Here is a 16,240-nt window from a genome sequence, read left to right on the forward strand (position 1 = left end):
GCGGGGCCGCGAGCCCGGGCCGGGCTGGGCCGGGCGACTGCGGGGATCTCGCGGCGGCAGCCCCGGGCCGGCTCCATTTTGTCCGGGGAGCCGGCGGGCGGGGAGCGCGACACCCCGGAGCGGCCGCTTTGTCTCCCGCATCCCGGCGGCGGCGGGCGTTGGGCGCGGGCGGCGGGGGGATGCGCTCCGCGGGGCCGCCCGGGCACCTACGAGCCGAGGCGGCGGGTCCCCGCGAGGAACGAGCGGCCTGGCGGTCCCCCGGCCCGCTCCGCGCCTACAGCATGCAGCCATCTGGCGGCTGGCTCGCCCCGGACTTGCCCCGAAGGTGGGAAGGGAGCCTTGGAGGTTGCACGGAGGTTTCAGTCACCCGTGCTGGGGGGGCGGGAGGGTCTGCGAGAACAAAGAATTTACCGAGCACCCGCAGATAGTCCTCTCATGTCTGAAGTGCTACAACGGAGCTGTTTGATTTAGGCAAGGTTAGGTAGCAGGCGACCTTTAAAAAAATGGCATCCCGCTAATCCTCACAGACCCTAGTTTTGTGGATGGTGCCACAAATCACCGGGGTGGCTTCAGTAAGGAAACTAATCGGTAACAGAAAGTGATGGCTCAACTGGTCAGTAGTGGTGGCATTAATAAATAGCTTTATGGATGAGGTCTTGAGAGTTTTAAACTAGAATTCCTTTAAAAGGCAAATTATTCCTCCTCTGCACTGCTCTCTGTAGCTTAATTTAAGGATTCTATCGATGCAAAGCTGTGGTTGTCGATGCCAAAGAAAGGAGGTTGGAGGAAGGGAATGCTGCTTTTCTTGGATACAGATTTGCATTTCTTCAAACATCAAGCAGATGTATGCATTCCCTTGAGCTATTACACAGATTATAACCTGCCCTTAGGAAAATGCTTTCCATATGAAGAGATACAGTGATTTTTATTCTTAATGGACTAAATCTAAATCTAAATACTGAGCCAACTATTTGGGTTGGTAAGGCTCTCTCCCCATACCCACTCTAAGCAAGATAAATAAACATACCCAACCTCCTGTGTTTTTGAGTGTTCGAACACTTTTTAAAGCTACAGGAACAGTTTTGAATCTAGGAAAGGGACGTATATAGGAAGGGAATATAAATTACTTTTTTAAGATTATAACAGTGTCAGGTGGTCTTTCCTATCTGGGCCCTTTTAAATGCTGTTTTTATTCAACAGCCCCATTTTTTTCTGCTATGTACTACATGCTTCAGTGTGAATCAGAAGTCCTTCCTTTAAAATGAACACAGAAAGGATGTTTGATTTGCACCTCCCTCCCATTTAATTGTTTCCTTTGGAAAAAAAAGGAGAACCCCTAGTAAGGTCCCAGTACTGTCATTGCTTGTGATATGCCCTGCTGTTCATGCCTTCCGGTGACACCAAAGTGCTGTCTTGATGCAATTTTAGTTCACAGTGATTGTTCTTTCTCACTATAAAGGCCATGTGGGTTTGTTTTGGTGTGCCCTCTTGGCCATGTGTGTCTTTTTTTCCAGTGTGACATAAGATAATTTAAATGAATTATATAGTCTGACATGTTTCCTTCCTTTTCAGCTTAAAAATGCGTACATCTCTGAAACACTTAAGGAAGCCATCCTCAAAATTTCAAGTTTATGAGTAGGGTATTTCTGTCCTTGGTGTTAATATTTTATGAAGTTTAGATGTGTGAGTTTTCAGTCTCTTGCATAATATATAATTTGGTCCCTTATTTGAAGTATTGTGATGAATATTGATAATTAAAGCAAATTCAGAGTTATGTTACAAAGCCATTTACCCCTTCTCTGTAGAATTAACTTTGTAACATTGATTAAATATAGCAGGTGAGACAACCTATGTCCTCTTTAATTTTAAGAAAGCCTATAGTCTTTACACTTCTACTATTTTTTCTTTTTTTCGAGACTGGGTTTCTCTGTATAGCTCTGGCTGTCCTGGAACTTACTCTGTAGACCAGGTTGGCCTCGAACTCAGAAATCCGCCTGCCTCTGCCTCCCAAGTGCTGGGATTAAAGGCATGCGCCACTACCGCCCAGCTTATACTTCTACTATTAATAGATGTTTTTATGTTTGTCTTTTAGGTTAAAATTGGACAAGGATCCACCACCTTTTTGACAGGTGTTTGAGAACACCACTGATACACAATTCTGACAGTATTTCATGACAGTAAGTATATTTTATTTAATCATTTTGGTTAATTCGGTATGAAAGGATAGCCGATGTATTGGAGAGGGCTGTGTAGTGATTCTTAAGTTAAGGCAGACTACCTGTGCTAAGTCCCTTTGCCTCTTGTCAGCTACTGGCACGTGCTCTGTGATTCCTATGACCCCCTCAGTGCCAGAGAGACCGTCTGGTAAAGAACCTGCCCGCCTGTCTGTGGGCTGTCTGCTCAGCTGGCAGGGTATTACTGAAAGTGAATGTGGTATGTGCCAAATGGAACAGGCTGAATCTCCCTGCATACACTGCTAAGAAGAGGAGTGTGGTTGACCTAGGAATGTCAGGAGGGTTCCTTCTGGCCTGAACAGGGAGAATCTAAACATGGTGGGATATGGCTGGGTCAAGGGTGTCACCCAAAGCAAAAGCCGGGACACCCCAGTGAGCCCCAGGCTTAGAGATGGAGTCAGGCACTTTTTCCAGATGGGGATTTCACAGGAAAATGCTGTGACGACCTCCTACCTGGCCAGTCTTGGTTTTTGTTTTTGTTTTGTTTTTGGATCTGGCTCTGCTATGGTATCTGTGACCTCAGGAGGCAGGGTACAGTTCCTATGAGTCACCGTTGCTTCACTCTTCAAATGAGAGGCCTGCATTTATTTGGTGATCCTCCAGGCGTACTCTAGTACTGAGGATTTTGTGAGGTTACACAGGGAACCTTCTTGTAAGCTATGAAGAGGAGGTTTGGATTTGATGCAAGAGATCTTGTGGCAGCATCTTCAGCGAGCTAGTCTTGACAAGATGCTGAGCTGGGCTAGGTGGTGGTGCGGTGGGGACAGAACAAGAGGGCAGGTCCAGGTGGAAACTGGAAAGCAGTGCTGGCAGAGCTAGCTCAGAGGAGTAGACATGGTGCTCTCTTAGAGTTGCAGGGAGAAGGGAGAAGTCTTACACACCAGTGTCTTAGAATTCTCACTGATGGGTGCTTGTACAGCAGGGAAACGGCGATTGTAAATTTTCTGTTTCTGAAAGCAGAGGTAACATTTAACAAGTTCACCAGAACGGGAGGAAGAAAGAGAAAACCACCTTGGATTGGAACTGATAATTAGGGGATAGAGTGAGACTGTTGCTGTGGAGGTCTGGGGAGAAGGGAAGTGGGGCAGGCGGTGTCAGAACGGGCCAATGGGCCGTGAGGTTGGCTGGGCCGCTGGCAGCCTTCAGAGCGGCTTCATTGGCACTTGGGAGGTTAGAAGCATGCACTGGGGAGTTGAAATGGGAATGGAAGGCTGTGTGAGAAGCATGCATTGCAGCGAGGAGAGGCGGGGAGGGTGGGGGAAGGGAAGGTCTCCACAGCGCACACCGTGTGTATGAGATGACATGTGTGAGGGAGAATAAGCAAGTGGGCGGGGTTGAAAAGATGAGGATTCCTGACACTGTTTCTTACTCCCCAAAGATAAGGAGCAGGTAGGAGGGTAGGTTGTACCTGACAGCAAAGGTCGTGTGCCGGGAAAGGAGATTTGAAAAGACGGTAATGACAGTAGGTTGATGCTTCTGTGCTAGAGGTGACAGGCACACGGTGGGCTCAGAGGGTAACTTGTGGAACTGGGTTCTCTCCTTCCCTGTGGGTTGTTAGGCTCAGGGCAAGCACGTTTACCTGCCGAGCTGTCTCCCTGGCCCATAGCTGCTGCTTCAGCTGCTGCATAGGGCCATGAGCAGCAGCAGGAGGGATTTAGAGGTGCTCGGAAAGTGAGCACAGTACAGAAGACAGTGTTTGCTCTACCCGTCCATCTGCTGTCTTCACAGGTGATCAGAATGGATTAAGTATTGCTGCTTTTACAGTCGGAGTAAGATGCATTATCGCACCAGATAAAGAGCAGCAGCAGCAGCTCGGGGAGATAGCATAGCCACCGACCCTCCTCCATTCCCTAGGCCTAGGTAGTGCCTCAGATGCACACGGTTGTAAACACGGGCTGGGGATCATCTTACCCCACTTCCTGCCATGGCGACAGGCACACACCCTTCTGCCTTCTGGCTCTGTCTCCCTCCACTTTCTGTGCTGGATGATACCCTGCTCTTTGCACTAAAAATCCCCCTTTGGTGGCTCTTGTCCATAAGATAACTGCTTAGCTCACCAACTCAACAGTGTTTCCTATTTCTTTTATCTAAAATATCTCCCCCCAACCCTCTTTTTATCTCACTTTAAATGTCATCTTCTTTGTTTTATTTTTTTTTCAAGGCATGGTTTCTCTGTAGTCCTGGCTGTTCTGGAACTTGCTTTGTAGACCAGGCTGGCCTCGAACTCAGAGATCCGACGGTCTCTGCCTCCTGAGTGCTGTGATTAAAGGCATGTGCCACCACTGCTGGCTAAAATGCTGTCTCCTTTATTTTTTGTTTGTTTGGTTTTTCGAGACAGGGTTTCTCTGTGTGGCCCTGGCTGTCCTGGAACTCACTCTGTAGACCAGGCTAGTCTCGAACTCAGAAATCCACCTGCCTCCTCTGCCTCCCAAGTGCTGGGATTAAAGGTGTGCGCCACCACCGCCCGGCAAAATGCCATCTCCTAGTGGAGCTTTTCTGGGCCCTTTCAGACTAGTCTAGTGAAGCCCCTTTGAAATAAGGTACTAGCAAAACCCTCTTGTTTTTCTTAGTACTTGGCAGCATTAGTAATCGGTTGGCTGATTGTCATTATTTATATAAACATTTAACAACTAATGCTAAATATATAAGTAAAAAATATATATATATGCATATTATAGATAGATACATAATGCTAAATACATAATAACCTGGAGTATCCCCATTATACTGTGCTCAGTATTTACAGATGTCTCCTGATCCATGCAACAGCCCTGTGAGCAAAAGCCCTCCGCTCATCCATCCACCTTGCTCAAGTCCAGAAAGGTTTCTTGACCAAAGTAGCAGAGAATTCCAACTAGGTGATTGCAGAGCCAGTGGCCTGGCAGAGCACACAGACTGCTCTGCACCCCTCACCTGTCCCTGGATTGTGTCATACTGTTTTCTCTGCAGGATGAGAACGGAGCTCTTATCTGTGTTACTGTTAGATGACCACACAAAGCGTGGGCCATAAACACTGACGGCCTAGTCTGTGAAAGATTTGTTAGCTGACTTTCCTCTCACTCTCTTTCATAAAATTTCATAGGAAAACTAACCCTTAGACTATATAACAAGTTTTCTCCTCTGTTCTCCCATAAAGCAGAGTCACTAGCACACTGAGAGACACAGAGGCTAGGCTGAAGGACTGGTGCTGCTGGCTTTAGACAAGTGAATGCTAAATGTTTGGAGATTTCAGGATAAATTGGGAATTCCAGCAGGGAAGGGAATATTGGAATTCAAGTCTGGGTGGGATTCAGTGGCAGAGAGAGTCAAGGAACAGAAGGTGTGGAATTGACAGAATCAAAGACGCGCACGGTTAAGAAGACACAGCTTTAGAAGACGAGGCAAGCCAGTGCCTGCAGTAACTGCGAGCCAAGTGCCGTCTTCACAGCTCTGCCACTAATTCTGACAGCTGTGAAATGGTATTATCTGTGTGCTTAGAAGGCTAGTGCAGGCAATCCACACGATAGTCACCAGTAGCATACAGCAAGATGACAGGAGTCAGCTTTCTGCTTTAGTATCTTTGGTTGTATTTATGAATCAGTGTATCTCTAGATCCACCCAGCTCCTTGAACTTCCTGCTCGGGAACATTAAGACTAGTATCCTAGCCGGGCGGTGGTGGCGCACGCCTTTAATCCCAGCACTCGGGAGGCAGAGGCAGGCGGATTTCTGAGTTCGAGGCCAGCCTGGTCTACAGAGTGAGTTCCAGGACAGCCCGGGCTATACAGAGAAACCCTGTCTCGAAAAACCAAAAAAAAAAAAAGACTAGTATCCTGTGGACATCCACTTAGCCAAGAATGTCTGCTGTCAGACCTCACCAGTCAAGACTTGTTTCCAATTTTGGTTGTGTTTCCTGTAAAGCAGCGAACCCTCAGTTATTGTACTAAAGCATCTCTCCATGGCCAGCAGGTCCATTGTTGTATTCATGGGAGGCGTTCATGGCCAGAGAAAGAGCGTTTTCTGTTGGGTTGATGGCTGACATTCCTGTGCCTGTGCATTGCTGTTCTGTGGGAGGGCAGTATTATTGTTCCGTGTACAAAGACACAAGTGGGCGGGTCAGAGACCAGGAGCCTACATCTCCATAGGCTATTACAGGCTCCTTAAGACAGCTATGAATTATGAAATGTGCCGGTCTACAGCTGAATTAGATATCAAAGCTAACAGATGCATGGAAGACATGCCATGTTGGAAACTTGGAAACCGGCCTGGAAACCCACAGAGATGGGAACTGTACTCTTAGGGTGAAGGCTCCTAGGCCTTAGTTCAGTTTGCCAGTTCTATCCACCTGCTGAACTGTCATGGAGATAATTTGGCCTTGAGTCCTCCGTGCACACAGGCCAGTCCTTCCTGGTCTACTATTTGCAAAGCAGAAAGCCTTTGGGCCCACTCATGGTGACATGAAATGAGATCTTTTCAAGGCCAGTGGTTTATTTCCCCCACCCAGATTGTTCGTTTTAAAGCTCTTGTTTTTTGTAGCCTTAAAGAGACTGAAAACAAAAAACCAGTCGGGCTGAGGAGATAACGTAGTTGATTCAGTACTTGCCACTCGATCTGAATTCAATCTCCAGAACCCATATGCAAAAGCTAGACTTGATGGTGTGCACAGCCTAGGGTGGGGTTGGGGTTGGAGACCAACAGCCAAGCCTCATTGGCTAGTTCCAGGTCTGTGAGAGACTGTCTCACAAAACAAGGTGTCTGGCCCCTGAGGAGAGACAACTGAAGTTGACCTCAGAGCTCCATGGGCATATATAGCCACTGTAGGGCTCGTTCTTGTCTGTGCTTGTACTTGCACTATCTGTATTCAGGCCTCTTAGATATTTCCTTTTCTTTAAAGAATCATCAAAACGTGTGAGGAGCCAGGGGAAAAGGAAATACTTGTATTTGACTCAGGTAATGGCTCATCCAAAACCTGATGGAAAGTTTGGCCTGGTGGCAAGCGCTTGGCATCCCCCCTTTAGGAAGTCAGGGCAGGAGGCTGCAGCTCAGTCAGACCCCACTGAGGAAGAGGTGACTAGTCTTTGGTGGCACAGAGGCAGTAAAGGGGGTACATAGCAGGAGCAGAGGCCTAGAGGCCTTGCAGGACAGCTGAGGGTGGGCTGGCTGACTTCCTGGGGACTGCTCTGCTCGCTTTGACTTGGCATTGTAAGGAAAAAGTGTCTGGCAAGTTAAGGTTGACTGTATGGTATTTGAGGGTTTTGTAATTGAAAGGCAAAAGGCATATACCGTGGATTCATTTTGTTTTGTTCCTCTTGAATTTATACCATTACATACGGAAGATGGACAGGAATGTTGAATAGTTAGCAAATTGTTGAAACATTTCCCACATCAAGAATGTTTTCTTTCAGTAAGGTAAACTGAAAAATATAATTGGTCCAGCTAGTGACATTAAGTGCAGGGTCTTGTTTTCTGAAGTGCCCTGAAAGCCTTTTGTCTCTTTAGATGGATGGCGACAGCTCTACAACAGATGCTTCTCAACTGGGGATTTCTGCAGACTACATCGGAGGAAGTCATTATGTGATCCAGCCCCACGATGGTAAGGCCACAGCTGGAGCCAGACTCTATAGGTTACCAGTATCTTCACAGCAGAGTGAGCACCTCATGCCTCAGTTCACTGGACTCTAAACGAGCCTGGTCTAGTGGTGCAGACCTATAATCCCAGCTGTTTGGCAGGCTAAGGCAGGAGTGTTATAAGTTCAAGACTGGCTTAACCAAGTTTGTGAGACCCTTTATCAAAATAAGAAGTAAAGCCTGGGTGTGTTGGTGCACAGCTTCAATCCCAGAACTCAGGAAGCAGAAACAGGCAGATCTCTGTGAGTATGATGCTAGCCTGGTCTACAGAGCTAGCTTCAGAATAAGCAGGGCTTCATAGAGAAACCCTGTCTTTAAAAAGGAGTGGGGAAGAGAGAGGAAGGGAGACTAGAGAAAGGAGAGACAGATGTACCAGTTGGGGACATAACATAGTGCTGTAGTCTGAGGGCAAGGCCCTTGGTCCAAGCCAGATATTCTGAAAGCAAACACGTTAGAGGAGAACCCTACTGTCTTTATTTAATATAGTCTTCAGAAGAGTGCTTTAAAAGAATTCAAAACTTCTCACTGACTCCCTGTGAACAGCAAAGAAGAGGGATTCTTATGTTAATCTGCCAGAAATAATGTGCTTTTGTGCCATATGTAAATTTAAACATTAACATTTATTTTTAGGAGCTGTGAAGGGATCTGTGTTAGTAGATAGTACATTATCATTATGTAATTGGGTCAGTAATCAAGTCTACAAAATTTAACATAATAAACTTTATATGAACAAGTTTATGTAAATGCTAGAGGTTTTAGACTTTATAAACTTTACATATGCAGGCTTATATATACTTGTTTTGGATACATATAAACCTTAGTCTAGAAGGTAAGAAGGGTAAGTTACTGACTGAGTTTTATAGCTAAGTTAGGCACTGAATAGCCCTGGCTCTGTCACTGCTGGGGACTGAGCCCAAGACCTCATGCATGGCAGCCAGCTGCGCTACAGCCCTTGTGCTCTGGAACCACGTCTCAGTCACACAAAGCTGATTTGTAGGGAAAGAAATGAGAAGTGAAAAGAACTATCAGACTGTTCAGAGAACCAGCAAAGAGTACTACAAAGGTGTTGCATGAAGCACTTTGGAAGGTGCTACAGGGTTAGGAAGGTGCTACAGGGTTAGGAGGGAGCTTTTCAAAGAATGGGTGGTTGGATTTTACATGACAGTGAAGACAGAGACAGCTAGGCACTGGGTATGAGATCAGTGGGTCAGTTGTAGTCCTGAGAAAATGCAAAGAACAGTTATGCTATCTAAGGAGCACTGGGTAATGAGCCACTCGGCTCCTGTTTTAGACCGTCACAGATAGTCTTTTCAAGGTTGAAGTAAAAATTATGAAAAGCTTTAAAGTATTATTTTTACTTATGTGTGTGTTCCTGGGTAAGCTTACGTGCACTGTGTGTGTGCAGTTGCCTGTGGAGGCAGAGGGTATATCAGATCCTTGGAACTGGAATTACAGGCGGTTGTGAGCTGCCTGATGTGGGTGCTGGGAACCGAACCCGGGTCCTCTGCAAGAGCAGTAAGTGCTCTTAACCGCTGAGCCATCTCTCCAGCCCCTAAACCTAATTCTTAAAAAACTTTCTTTAGATACTGAGGACAGCATGAATGATCATGAAGATACAAATGGTTCAAAAGAAAGTTTCAGAGAACAAGATATTTATCTTCCAATTGCAAATGTGGCTAGGATAATGAAAAATGCCATACCTCAAACAGGAAAGGTAACGTAGAGGAGACTTTGTCTGCTTTCCCTTTGCAGGGGGAGGGAGGGGTGGAAACTGTAAGACACTTGTATGCATAGTCCAATCAGTAGCTAACTATTGATTTCAGTCCAGCCTCTCAGCACAGCAAATATTTGTCTCTGACTCTTGGCTACTGCACAGCGCCCCGTCTTAGAGAGAGTCCTCTCATCCCATCCCCCACACCTCACACATCTAGAACGTCAGCCATGTTAGGTGGCACTGGAAACAGCTCTCTTCATTTTTATACAAATAGATACGACATGCACTTCAACTGACACACAGTAGCTGTCTTAGAATGCCTTTTGTAAAACATTCCTCAGCCAGGTATGGTGGCACTTGCTTTTAATTCCAGCATTTGGGGTGTTGAGGCAGAAGGATTGCCAGGAGTTCAAGGGCTACATAAGTTCTACACCAGCATTGACTACATAGTGAGACCTTGTGTCCTGAAACAGACAACCCTCAGCACTGATCTTAGCACTTGGTCAGAGGTGGACTCTGTGCTTCCTGTAGTGTCTTTCTTACTACTCATGTATTATATACCTTTTCTATCACTTCTGTAAATGTTCTTTTCAAAGTGAAGTTTACAGGAAATATACTGTTGACATGTTGTTCATTTTCTCCATACGTTTTAGGGCAGAGGAATTATTCCAGACTTATTCATGCCTGCCCCATCTTTTACCCAAACCCCAGCCATCTGAGGCGGCCAAGCAGCTGAAGTGTGGCTGGTCTAAAGAGACATGCCTGGCATTCGAGGCCTACAGTGAGGAGGGCAGGGGAAGTGCCTGAGTTAGACTGATTGCATGTTTCAGCTGTTAACTTTATATCTAATGAGCTAGAAAAAAAAATTATGAACTTAACATGGCTTCTAGGAAATACAGAATTATACACTTGGCTAGCTTTCCCTTGTTTTTTTGATCAGTGCATTGTGTAACTGATTTACTCTCTCCACATGTAAAATGGATATGTGCACCCCTCACAGAACATGTGGAAAGACTAAGGGACAACTTACGGTATTCAGTTCTCGCCTTCTACCATTTGGGCCGTGGGGATCAAACTCGGGTGGTCAGGTTTGGTAGCAAGCACCTTCACCCACTGAACCATCTTGCCAGGGCCCAGTGACTAATTCTCAGGAAGGCATTTGAGTGTCACTGCTGTTGTAAGTGGCTCTAGAATTGCTTGATTAATCTATTGGGTTTTTATTATTAGATCTCAGAACTTTTATCTGTTTATTGTGTAGCTCTGGCTGGCCTGGAGCATGCTATGCAGCCCAAGTTGGCCTCTGCCTGCTTCTGCCTCCCAAGGATTAAAGGCATTTCCCACCATGCCCAGTAGATGGCAGAACTTGAGAAGATTTATCCCTAATGATGTGGAGGCTGTGTGCTGTTTTAGGCACCACTCAACACATACAGGACATGTTCTGGCCTCAGTAGTTTAACAAACAAACAAACAAGATTTTACCCCTTTCTATATCTTCTGTGAATTTAGTGTTTAGGTTTTTTTGTTTGTTGGGCTTTTTTTTTTAAACATTTAAAAAAACATTTTATGTATGTGTCTGAGTATTTTGTTTGCATGTATGTCTGTGTACCACATGCATGCCTGGTGCCTGAGTAGGTCAGAAGAGTCAATCGGTTCCCCTGGAACTGGAGTTACAGATGGTTGTAGGCCACCATATTGGTGCTGGGGATTATCCTCTTAGCCACTGAGCCAACTCCAGTCCATTTTTGTTTGTTTCTTTTAGGGAGGGGGCTGTTTGTTTTCTATGTCCTTATTATAGAAGTGCTTTCTTAGAGGAGTGCTGCCTGAGCCTGTTATTGCCCGGTGTAGGCACACTGGCCTTGCCCTGCCTGGGCATCTGGTTTTCATCTGTATGGGATGGTAGACTGCTCAGTGTGGTGGCTCTTACCATCCAGTTCTGTTTGCTGTGAATCGTTGGAGACATTCCCCTGACTTTTATGTACATGCTCGTTGTGTTTATTCTAACTCTGAGTTGCTGTTACCAGCATAGATGAATCTCTGAGGCCTAGAGTTTAGTCATCAGTTCTAGGGTGTGGCTCAGTTGGTGGAGTGCTTGCTTGAATACACAAAGCCCTGGGCTTTAAGATACACTTGTAGGCCCAGCACTTGACAAGTGAAGGCAGGAAGATCAAAAGTTCAGGTCATTCTTGGCTACATACAGAGAGCCTAGCCTGGAGTAGCTGAGACCGTGCCAGTATAATGGGGTATGCTCTGTACTGCTCTTTGTTTTTGCAGCTGTTAAGAAAGTAATACTTAATATTTCCTACAAATTTACTTAAGGTTTCTTTTCTTCAGATCGCAAAAGATGCCAAAGAATGTGTTCAGGAATGTGTGAGTGAATTTATAAGCTTCATAACGTCCGAAGCAAGCGAAAGGTGTCATCAGGAGAAGCGGAAGACAATCAATGGGGAAGACATTTTGTTTGCTATGTCCACTCTAGGCTTTGACAGCTACGTGGAGCCTCTGAAACTGTACCTTCAGAAGTTCAGAGAGGTAGGTGACACACTGTTTACAACCTGTCACTTCCAATGTTTGTGGCAGATGACATTTCTGGCAGTATTTAATGTGTTAAATTAGAGCATTTAAACACCACGTCTTTATTGTTCCCTTAGTTTATTACACACTTGAGCGGGTAGGCGGTGATTAAAAGGATTCTGAGTTTGTGGCCTGAAGTCCTTGACCATGGGCAGCTTTAAGTAGTTTAGACTTTGGTGTCTCCTATGTAAAGGACACTTTGTGTATGGATTACTGAAGTCTTTGTAAGCGGTGGTCTGTGCTGCTGTGTTAACTTAGGAGACAGCATCAGTGTGAGACTTCTCATACCAGGAGGAGGTGACGGGACCATACCCTTTGTGTGTGTGCATGCACTTATCTACAAATTCACACAACTTGTCTGTCCACTGACACCTCATTTTGTGAGACAGGGTCTCACTGAGCCAGTTGGCTAGGCTGGCTGGCCAGTGAGCCCCAGACTAGAGTCCCTTTTCTTTGCCTCCCCGGCACTGGCTACAGGTGTGTACACCACACCTAGCTTTTAAATGGATTGCTAGGAATCTAAACTCAGGTCCTCGTGGTTGCTTGAACAAATCTTTAGTATTAGAATCCCTGTAATGGGTGTGTGTGTGTGTGTAAACAAATCCACAGTACTTTCTCGGATATTTTCCACTGCTACAGACCAGAGAGCAGGCAGGACTTCGGAGGTCTGTTTCTTTTTTTCTTTCTTTTTTTCTTTTCTTTCTTTTTTTTTTTTTTTGGGGGGGGGGTTTTTCAAGACAGGGTTTCTCTGTATAGCCCAGGCTGTCCTGGAACTCACTCTGTAGACCAGGCTAGCCTCAAACTCAGAAATCCACCTGCCTCTGCCTCCCAAGTGCTGGGATTAAAGGTGTGCGCCACCACCGCCCGGCTCGGAGGTTTGTTTCAAACTGACTTTTATTTGGGAATTTTAAACACTAAGCTTGGAGCTTCCCACTGTATCCCACCTGGCCGGTAACTCTGTGTGCTGGGTGTGGGTGTTGGGGGGATGGGGGGCTTATAAAATATTATAAGGTTTCTAAGAGACGCTTCCAATTTTGGACATTGCATGAACGTTCTCATTTAGAAATAGTTGGATATGAAGACTTGTTTTGCTTTATTCCCTAGGCCATGAAAGGAGAGAAGGGCATTGGTGGAGCGGTCTCCGCTACAGATGGACTCAGCGAGGAGCTCGCAGAGGAGGCATTCAGTAAGCAGGCACTCAGTGCTGCCGGCTCGGTGCTGAGCCGTTTGTCTGTTTGAAATGACCACTAAAAGTTTATGCTTTGGTGTTTGAAGTCAGTGAGTGATGCATGTAGATTTTAACGGGGGTATGAGTCATTTCCATAGCTTCTAGCTTGGGGTGAAGACTCCTGAGAGGAATACTGGGAACCTAACATTGTAGGCTTTTATGTTAGCACAAGACACTTCGCCTGCAAGACACTAGCTGCTCAGCCCTGTGGTGCTCCAGCCACACCCTGTGCTGAGGCCAGGGCTGCCTGTGCAGGACTCAGATCCTGTTGCTAAGAGCAGTATAGAGGTCTGAGGCAGCAACCAGGCAGGCACAAGTGTGACTTGCATTTCTTGGGGACTTCTTGAAAACATGAAGTTTATGATTGTACATGGGATTTTATTCTGCATGTATGGGAGAAGTGTAATAGGACATTATTGGCATTAAGCTAAGGTTGAAGTTAAGAAAGTAAGGTTATTTCCCCTCCTAACTTTTTTCTTCCCCTTTATTTTAGCTAACCAGTTACCGGCTGGCTTAATAACTGCAGATGGTCAACAACAAAATGTTATGGTTTACACGACGTCCTATCAACAGGTATGGTGGGTGCCGTCTCTGCATTTGAAACCGCTTCAGAGACAGATTAGATTCACTGGTCATTTGAATCACCCATACTCTCCATTCATTATTAAGACTGTAATAAAGTTATTTTCTCAAACTATGTATTACTACCGGAATTCCTTTATGATTAAGACATTTCACAAGTGTTCGCTGCATCTGCATAAAGAGAACTGAAACAGCTCTGAGCAGGTTGGCCTAGCCAGCTGGGGTAGGAGCAGCTCCCTGTGTCTGAAATAGACACATTACTTTATTAAAAAATATTAATTTACATTTTCCAATCTTAGATTTCTGGTGTCCAACAAATTCAGTTTTCGTGATCTGAAGATTGGAGAGCCGGGCTTGTGTGGAGAGAGCGAGCCTGACAGAGTCTGGAGCAGAGACATTGGGAGGAAGCGAGGGTGGAGCCGCCTCCTTGTACAATACGTAGCTGTAATGTAGCTTCCTGATGCTTGACTAATTGAGGTGTTAATTCTGACTTGAGAATCTTTTTCATGAATGATTTTAAAAGAAAAAAATTGGATTTTAAAGGTATTAAAATATTTTTGTTTTGTACGAGAGTTTGTTGCTCTGTATGACGCCTGTATGCATTGTATATTGCAATTTATTACTGTCAGAGATTTGTAGACAGTTTCTTATTTTCATATTGAATCATGTTATTTTGTAATTCAAGTAAGCAGCTGGGTTAATTCATAATGTTTACCCTTTTAATAAAATATAAGGGTAGAGTTCATTTTGAATGGAAGTTGCCTTTATTATAAATTTGAGTTTGTCTTGGCTATAATCTTGCATGGTAACTTAGCTAGATGTTTTGCATTTATTTATTGAAAACAATTTTTTTGGTAAAACAGTCATAGCTTAAGCAATGTCATTTTTTAAAAGATGTAACTGAATAATTAAGTTGATGCAGAAGCAAGTGTTGTCCGGCCTGTTAACCTCGGTGCCCATCGCTGCCCATGGCTGTTCAGGCAGCTTCGTTACTGCCATGCGTGTTAGAATTCATTTCCCTTTCATGTGGTCCTAGCACTCCTGAAATGATCCCTTTCTTTGAGTATTACAGTCTTCTTCATGAAAAGGGAGTTTTCATTTTCAGTCCATTGACAGTCATTTTACCTTCATGGAAAGGGCAGGTTCCTGTTAGGCCATGGGAACTGAGCAGTGGGTGTGGTTCTGTGCAGAAGCTGCCAGAGGGAAGGGAGTGAACAATCAGGAGAGCAGTGAGCACTTTGAATCATGTGACTCGGGAGCCTTCTGGTTTGCTGTCATGCTATCTGCAGCAAACTAACATTAGGTGATGTGACTTGGGACAGTTTAGTGGTTTGTACTTGGGTTCTTTTTAAAGTGAAGATTTCTATTTTCTCATCTAGTCTTTTTAGTAATACTCATTTTGAATTTTGGTGTATGTGCTGTGGTAGTTTTAGCCCTATCAGAAATGGCTTATTGCTCTAGAAGGAAGTGGCTTATTTGTCTAGAAGGAAATTTGGGAGACTCTGAGGGACTCCAATGGACAAAAGAGCAGTTTCCTAGGTCCAGGCTGAACGGCCACTTTGCCAAGAGTCTTGTGGAACACAGCTGGCTGGTCAGAAATTAAATAACTCGCTCTTCCTCTACCTCCCCTTTCAACTTGTAGAAAATGCACATAGGAAAGAATGGGAGATGATGGTTAAGCAAAATCAGCAGTCATCCTACTGTGTTGAAATAACAATGTTAATATTTTGATAAATTCATTTGTCCTTTTACTTTGCTAAATATGTGTATTTTTATAAAAATGGGCTCGTGTTGTGCACAGTTTTGTAACCAGTTTTTCACTTAATATATTGTAAACATCTTCCCCAGGTCATACATGGTCTTCTGCATCATTTTTACTGGGTTTTTATTCTGTTGTATGAGTGAATCATGATTAATTTATTTAATTGCCTATTGAAAATTTTGACCTTTTTCATCTCTTCTTAGTTATAAACAGCCCTTCACTGAATCTTGTGTACATCATAACTTTTCTTGAAATAAATTCTTAGAAGTGGACCTGCTGGGTTGCCAGATAAACAGCAGTAAGGTTTTTTGCTCCTTGCGTGTGGGTTCACTGTGGACCGTGTCCTACCCAGGTGTCGTCGCTACCTCACTGATACAGTGTGAGGCCTTGGGCAGCAGACTGTTGTCGACAGCTACCTAAAGACTGAGTTAAGAATTAAGAGAAAGAGATCACTGACCATTTTTACATTTAAAGCATGTATCAAAACAGGATTTTGAACCTCATTGTGAGTAATGTTTTTTAGGGCAAAAGCAAGTCACCTCTG

The 16,240-nt window shown here is 44.8% G+C and overlaps 1 protein-coding gene across 4 annotated transcripts in view; it reads left to right on the forward strand.

Annotated features, from left to right (window-relative positions):
* The window catches only part of Nfyb (nuclear transcription factor Y subunit beta), a 16,732-nt gene extending 743 nt beyond the window's left edge, over positions 1-15,989 (forward strand). The window contains exons 2-8 of one of the 4 annotated variants that reach the window (XM_028778056.1): positions 2,093-2,177; positions 7,711-7,804; positions 9,423-9,553; positions 11,885-12,082; positions 13,229-13,310; positions 13,846-13,925; positions 14,234-15,989. In XM_028778056.1, the coding sequence (XP_028633889.1) occupies positions 2,172-2,177; positions 7,711-7,804; positions 9,423-9,553; positions 11,885-12,082; positions 13,229-13,310; positions 13,846-13,925; positions 14,234-14,266 (624 nt within the window). In that variant the 5' untranslated portion in view covers positions 2,093-2,171 and the 3' untranslated portion in view covers positions 14,267-15,989. Of the gene's footprint in view, positions 1-232; positions 326-2,092; positions 2,178-7,710; positions 7,805-9,422; positions 9,554-11,884; positions 12,083-13,228; positions 13,311-13,845; positions 14,204-14,233 lie in introns of those variants that run through there. The other 3 variants (XM_028778054.1, XM_028778053.1, XM_028778057.1) reach the window with 3 other exon arrangements.
* The last annotated feature ends 251 nt before the right edge of the window (positions 15,990-16,240 follow it).

The sequence above is a fragment of the Grammomys surdaster genome, unplaced genomic scaffold (genome assembly GCF_004785775.1).
Source record: "Grammomys surdaster isolate TR1022 unplaced genomic scaffold, NIH_TR_1.0 322, whole genome shotgun sequence".
NCBI lineage: Eukaryota > Metazoa > Chordata > Mammalia > Rodentia > Muridae > Grammomys > Grammomys surdaster.